Source organism: Misgurnus anguillicaudatus, chromosome 1 (assembly GCF_027580225.2).
Source record: "Misgurnus anguillicaudatus chromosome 1, ASM2758022v2, whole genome shotgun sequence".
In the NCBI taxonomy this organism is placed as follows: domain Eukaryota; kingdom Metazoa; phylum Chordata; class Actinopteri; order Cypriniformes; family Cobitidae; genus Misgurnus; species Misgurnus anguillicaudatus.
In genome coordinates this window covers 16,830,980-16,838,537 of record NC_073337.2, presented here as the reverse complement: position 1 = coordinate 16,838,537, position 7,558 = coordinate 16,830,980, and the positions used below count along the sequence as shown (strand labels likewise).

General features: G+C 36.3%; 1 protein-coding gene across 2 annotated transcripts in view; it reads left to right on the top strand.

Moving 5' to 3' along the window:
* Positions 1-839: 839 nt before the first annotated feature.
* The window catches only part of sema3c (sema domain, immunoglobulin domain (Ig), short basic domain, secreted, (semaphorin) 3C), a 72,145-nt gene continuing 65,426 nt past the window's right edge, over positions 840-7,558 (top strand). The window contains exons 1-2 of one of the 2 annotated variants that reach the window (XM_073867325.1): positions 840-1,011; positions 3,716-3,845. In XM_073867325.1, coding sequence (XP_073723426.1) covers positions 3,829-3,845 — 17 coding nt within the window. In that variant the 5' untranslated portion in view covers positions 840-1,011; positions 3,716-3,828. The remainder of the gene's footprint in view (positions 1,012-3,715; positions 3,846-7,558) is intronic. The other variant, XM_055189992.2, reaches the window with a different exon arrangement.

Here is a 7,558-nt window from a genome sequence, read left to right as displayed (position 1 = left end):
GTTTTTTAAAGTTATTTACTTCACCACAGCATTTTTATAGGGCTAGGGCTATTACTAGCAGAACTAGGCGGTTGACTCATCAAAGCCCCATCATCGGTGTCAAAATGGCCATCACTAGACAACTCTTCCACATCATCTGTGTCAACGTCATTGACACTGTCGCTGGTGACAACGGGTGACAACGGGCGACAACAACATGAAGCCCTCTTCAATTTCTTCTTGGTTAACGTTATCTAGTGCCACTTCAAAGTTAGCTGCTGCTGCTGCAGATGCCTGTTCAACACTTTGGACATTGTTGTTTTTCCTGTCAGTATCCTCAACAACAGAAGTAAAAATGTGTCATCTTTGGCAGCGTTTCATTTACCTTAAAACACAGTGGCTCTGCGATGCTTTTGATGCATTGCTCTGTTTGTTTGAGAATCTTATTCTAGCACTACCTGTTTGTCCAACCAATGGCAGACATGGGAAGTGTTTGGGAAACCTGTTTGAAAACAAGTTCCTTTTGATGGTTAATTTCCTGTGTGTTATATTTTAGGATTTTAATAACCACAGTTTTGGTACTGTGTGGGGTGTTGATTTCATAATGTAAAGTTAGGGTGCAGTCTAATCAGGTGATGGGGTAAAGTTAAAGTTAGATTTAAAGAGGGGGATCCTGGCACGCTCTCCCAAACTGCTGCTGTCTCTGCAAGTAAAGAGACTTGCAGAGGAATGGAGTATCTTTTCAGTTATTCGTTAGAGAGAGAGAGAGAGGAGGGGAAAGAAAAGAGGAGGGGTGCTCAAGAGAAGAGTGTAAGTGTGTAATAGGAAACCAGCCCACCCATCTCTCCCTCTCTCTCTCTTTCTCTCTGCGTTTACCTCTCTCAACCTCTCACTTTCCTGTCCCACTGTCAGCTGGTCGGAATAACACCGCTCTTTACTCTCGTTGGGAAAGTCAACACTGTATTTGTACATCTGTGACTAGAGTCCTGATCCTCTCTCTTCAGGACAGCACCGTAAGGGAAGCCTCAGAAGGTGAGTACTGTTTGGGTCAGATGGGGTCTTGTTTGAAAGGAGCGGGGCAGATTTAGAGGAGGGGGTTCTCCTAGAGACCGGGGAAATATTAAGACCTCATACTTGCGTTAGTCGTTGACAGAGGCGTCTATTTTCGAAAACAATTTTTGAAATGGACTTTAATATTGTTATTTGCTATCTGTGTTGATGGAGTGCTATATACACTTTATTATTGCCTGATGATATGGAAAAAAAAATAAACGTAACAAATTTTAAGGTTTTTAGGTACTTGTCATCTTGCTGAATGGTTAAAGTTAACACCAACTTGAGTAAGATGTCTAGTGTTAAGGACGGTCCATAAAATTTTCCTAGCTTTGATATTTATAGTTTTGTGAATTCATCCCCTGTCATTTTTTCCTAACCAAATGTGATATCTCATTTTTGAGATTTCTTTTGTAGTTAATCATACTTTATACAAAGCCAAATAACATTTCAATTTTCTATTTATTAATAATGGCATTTTGACGTATTACATAAGTGATGCTATCAATTATTAAGGAATGTAGTCTGCGAACAATAATCATGTTTTCTTAAATGGTTTCAATCTGACCACTCAACCAGGCAGCTGATATGTATTATGTTGCAACTACAGAGCGATACTTATTGGCAGAGGCTTTGGGGAATGCGTGCTGTGTGTCTTGGGGAAGAGGACAGCAGTAAGTGTGAATGAGCCATGGGAGTTTGAGACAGAGATAGTGATGTTATTATTTTATAACTGCGCCCTGAAGATAGCATCTGGGATTTGTTGCAGTGTAAAACATACTAAATAGGATTTCGGATTGTCGCAATCTGATATTTTGTGCTTGACGGATTGTGCATTGGTGAATGACAGGGTGTGGTGATTTATGTTACAGTTGTGCATTTGACAGATGAGTTTATCTAAGCAGTGCATTACAAAGTATACATTGTACATATATACATCTGTTCCCTGAATCGAACCAACAAAATTTGCAATGCTGACTTTTAGGATGGGCATTGGCAATGCTATCTCATGGCAATTTGTACGTATTTTATGAGGTGGTGTATGACCACATTCAGACATTTTTGTGTGATTTACCTTTTCCCTTGTGACATGTGGGTTAGGGGTGGGGTTTCGTTATTGTTTTTTATAATAATTCATACGATTTAGCCAGCTCGTCAAATATGTACAGGCAAACATGTTACATGAAACTAGGTGGCAGATATTGCATTGATTTATGTTTCCGTTTATCTCTTACTTTTAGAATATATTTCTATTTGTGTAAGGCCACATTTATTAAATATACAGCACTTTTGCTTGAATTGTTTGCACTTCTGTTAAAGATGTTTTTAAACATGCAATAAAATGTAGAGTAGCAATCCAGACTTTCAAGGGCTCATACTTTGGTAGGAAACTCTTGCTTATTATTTGTCTAGCACCATTTTTACTGTGATCATGATATCTCAATTTTAACCAATCAAAATTAAGATCTTAATATAGTATATGATAAAATGGTAAAAATTACTATATTTTTAAGGAGCTGATTAGGGCTGTCAAAAGATTAATTGTGATTAATCGCATCCAAAATAAAAGTTTGTGTTTACATAACATATGTGTGTGTACTGTGTATAATTATTATTTATATATAAAAACACATCCAATCATGTATATATTTAAGAAAAAATTGTTATATTTATAAAATATTTATATTTACATATAATATAAATTCTATAAATGTATATACAGTATTTAAAGACAAATATTTCTTAAATATATACATGAATGTGTGTGGATTTATAAATATAGAATAATTACAAACAATACACACAGTTATGTAAAAATACACTGTAAAATAATCCGTAGAAATTGCAGCTGGGTTGCCAGTAATTTGCTGTAGATTTAAATTTATGTCATTTACTGGCAACATTTTGTTCAAAGTTAAATGAACATTTAACATTTACAAGTTTTTGTCTTTACAGAGTAAAACTAAAAAAACAACATCAAGCAAAACATTCTGGGAAACAAAATCTGAAGCAAAAAACAGAAAATGGTTCATGATGATTTCTGGTTACCAGAATGCTTTGCATGAGGCTGTTGTTGTATGGTTTTGTTCTGTGGAGATAGAGACTTGTTAATATTTAAAATTGATTTAACTTTGAACAAACTCTTGCCAGTAAATAACAAATTTAAATCTACGGTAAATTACCGGCAACCCAGCTGCAATTACATTGTAATTTCTACTGAATTTTTTTACAGTGTATGTAAACTTTTATTTTGGATGAGATTAATTGTGATTAATCTTTTGACAGCCCTAGAACTGATTATCATAAAAATCAATCACCTAGTACATGACCACAGCACTCTTGGACAGCATCAAACATACAACCTTCTAGTCATCTTTATAATAACTCAAATATGATCCTACACTGTAAAAAGTGAAAGTTGGATTAACTTGGTAACACTTAAAAAAATTAGTTTTGTGGATGATTTTTTTATTACTTCAATTTGTAACATCAGCGTAAAGGTCGTAGGTTTGCTGCAAAAAAAAAATTATGAATGAATTGTAAGTTGCTTTCCAAATGCATAAAATCTAAATACGGTATGAAAACCCAGTTTTATTATCACATAAATCGGATTACATCCTATCAGTTTGAAAACATCTCATAAAATCCCTTCATTTCCTCCCATCTGTTTAACCCATCGCAGGTGATTCAGTTCTTAGCCAGCATCACCTGTTTTGTTTCCAGTGAGCAGGAATAATTGCGTTTGACTGACATTTCCATAAAGAGGAAGCTGGAAATTTCATTAAGCAGATAGCCATGACAAACACAAGATGGTAAGCTTGAAGATAAGCTGATTGTAATGCATTTTCAGGCTGTTGTGCTATATAAAGGTGCACTATGACATATATAAATTTACGGTACGTCACTCAAATGAGAAACTGATACAGCTGTAGTATTGAATTAAAATGGTATGACTTCTTAGTATTTTCTTTAAGGAATGTGCTTTGAGGTAACTGTCAGTCTTGAGCAAAATGCCTTTCAGATGTCATAACTAGACGTTTAGATGTTTTGAAGAATGTAAGGCAATTTGAATGGGACATGTCCATGCAGATATTGACAGCACAATGCTAGTTTTTCAGTAGTTCACAATGTTAATGTAATCCTTAATAGATTTAGCTTGCTCAAAATACCCCCCAATGACTCTTACTTTTATATTAGTAATGATGACTAGATGTTAAGTGGAGTTGGGGTTGAGGAAGGATGCCAGAAGGAATGTCTCAGGAGTAAAGTAGCTGTAGCTGATAAATCAAAGGTTTATATTTAACAGGCACCGATTGGTCGGGTTAAACGAGCATGCACCTTTCAAACTTTTTGTTAAAGCTCACGTAACACACGCTGTTTCTGCATTTTTTATGTTAATCTGGAGTACCTATAGAGTAGTATTACATCCTTTTATATCTCTGAAGAGTCTTTAGTTTAATCAGATTTATAAAAGATAGATTAGCTTTACCGAATCTTTCCAATAACGTACAAAAAAATGAAGAAGGAGGAGTTACTACCGCGAGAGGAGCGAGTACGAGTCATTCAACACTATACGGCACTGTTTAACTTATGATTCACTGCATGTTCGTGTCATTTATATAATATGCACGCGCCAATTTCCAACATAAGACAGAAGTCTTACTTACCGCATGCAGCTCATGACCTGGTTGGGAAAATCCAGCGCATCAAACGCACACGCAAAACTTTGCTGCTACAATGGATAATAAACTATATCCATTTCCATAATGCTGGCTTTCTTCTTCTTACATCCAAAAACACACTTCTTCTTTCGTGCCATGGTTGAGTTTTGAAATTAAACAAAGCTGTCGCGTGATATAATGTTTGTAAGTTCTGGCGTCTCCCACTGATTGACGGGTGGGCCGGGTTTTCCGGGGGAAGTGCCCATAAAAAAAGTGATACGTATAGAAACCCCTGAAACAGCAGCTGGACCTGTAATCGAAAAAATCTTTCAGAAACTTCGGCACAGAAATACTGTAACACGCCCAACTGCTTTTTTGACACTTTGCCTACGTTTAGCATGAGGAAACAACTCTATAACTGTGTTAATAAGTCAGAATGCTTGAAATAGGCTACCATTGAACCACTCCTTTAAGAAATCGTTGCTTGACAGTGTGTTACGATGCTAAAGTGCTCTGAGTGTTCATTGCAAATATTTTTGGGTTCGAGTCAAAGTTTCCCCATAGGATTTTTTCAACCAATTCTCATGAATTTTGTATAAATAGCACGGCTTTCAAAAAGTCATGCAATAGATACACCAAAGTCCGATTTTGCATAATACGCCAGTCCTTCCCATTCACTTAATACCATGCATTTTTTCATGTCACGTTACGTTGCTTGGTTTTGAAGTTAGAACCACTTTCCCAAAACCCAATTCTAACCCTAACTCCAAGCAACCATGGTTTAAAAATAGAAAATTTTTTGAAACCTATACATAAAATGACATCGTAACCCAAATCTAACCCAACCGAAGCATCAATGGTTTAAAAAAAAAGAAAAAATTGAGAAACCAGTATAAAATGACATGACAAGATGGTGGTATCATATATCAGATATCATATGCACACTAAATAGGACTTTGGCGTATGTATTGCACCTGCACGACTTTTCAAAAGGCAATTTATGAGAAGTTTTATCATCCGCTGAGCATAAATAATAAGTCTTATCATCTTATCACCTTAGCATTCTGCATTACTTAAGGTGTCATTCTTGTGCAGTGTGGTATAAATTACTGTACATTAATGCCAAAATTACTCAGGGTTAAAGGTTTCTAATGGCAATTTTAATTCTTGTGAACAACAACACTAAACAATGTATATCTACCAATAATCTGTAAAAGCTATCCAATGTCATATCAATTATGCATAAACATTTTTTAAATTTTGCATAGAACAAATTTTGCTGAGTATATATGTGGAATTTGGTCATGAAGTAGACTTCTAGATCAGATACGATAGTGATTTATGTCTCATCGAGGAGACATGAAGTACACCAGGTCACAGTATGCTACATGTCAGCCCGGTGATGGCTTTGTGTTGGTCCAGTGATGACTTTAGCAGCTTTAGGAGCGGCAGTGAGTCTGTATTGTCCAGAGAGCGGTAGCCTCCTAAGAGCTTCTCTATCTGCTATGTTCCCTGCCAAAAACATTTTAGCCTGCTGCAGTTTATCATATGCGCAAACACACACACTCACATATATACACATACGTACACTTATGTATATAAGTAGTTACTCAGATACACACATTGTGAGCACTCTAAACACTTTCTTTTACAAACATTTAGCCATACACATTTTTATGTTAGGCAGAAACATCCTTTGTGCATGTATACAAACTCTGTATGTAAGTAACATTATTTCATTATGGTAACACACCTCAGTACTGCAAGGGCCAATAGAGGTATCCTTAAATGTTATAGCTAGCTGTGTGGACAGTTTGACTAACTGGCTAACTAACTATTTGTTCCCTATTGGAGCTGAGCGAGAGGTTAGTGTGGATTGACATTAGATATGTTCAGCTTTAAGCAAATGAGACATGACAAATGCAGTGACGGCCGGTGACTTCTTTTTTCGAGGGCGCTCGATGCAAAAATTGTCATAACATGTATGTAGCCCGTCATGTGTGTGGTTCGTAATTTCAAAATATGTGTGTCTTGTCAAAATAAGTTCCTGCTTCAGATGCGTCTAAAGGGTTTATGATAAAAGAGACGCTCGCGTTTGCCAGATACTTTAATCAGAGTTTACTGTTAATGGAGTGTCTTGCGTGTGAATGTGTGCGTCTTTTTTATCATAAACGTTTTTGACGCGTGTGCAGCAGGCACTTATTTTGATAAAAGATGGTTCACATGATGCAACAAACACATATTTTGAAAACACGAGCAACACACATGACACTCATGAACACTTATTTTGACCCCTCGGAAGAGCAGTCACAAGCCATCACTGGACAAATGGCAGGCTACTAAATTACATTGTAATTTTATCAAATTCAGATTTCAAATGCAATTGGTACATTATGTTCATAACAAAAGCTTTAAAACTAATAACATGTTCAGAAGACAGCATAATCAGACATTCAATAAAAATATTTTGAAAGGGGCGTTTGGATTTTGAAGTTTTATTGAGTTTTATCGATACTTTTGTGTACACATTGCTGAACAAGATTCTCTTAGATTATTACATTTTGCTGTATTTGCACTACAAACAGTAATTTTGTCTCTGCCCACAATGAAAATTTATGGGGTAAGACCAGTGCTCGAATTGAATCAAGTCTTGAGGGGGTCCCCACCATGACATAGCAGCAAACCCAAAATGGCAACACATTCAAAACTCCAGGTGACGCCACGAGATTGAGTAAGTTTATAAAAACATAACGAAACTAAAGTAAGTTTCTAAATAATAATGATTAGGGGGTCCCCAATGCCTTATGGGGGGTCCCGGATCCCTCCAGCCTCCCCTCAATTCAAGCACAATTCGAGTAAGACAT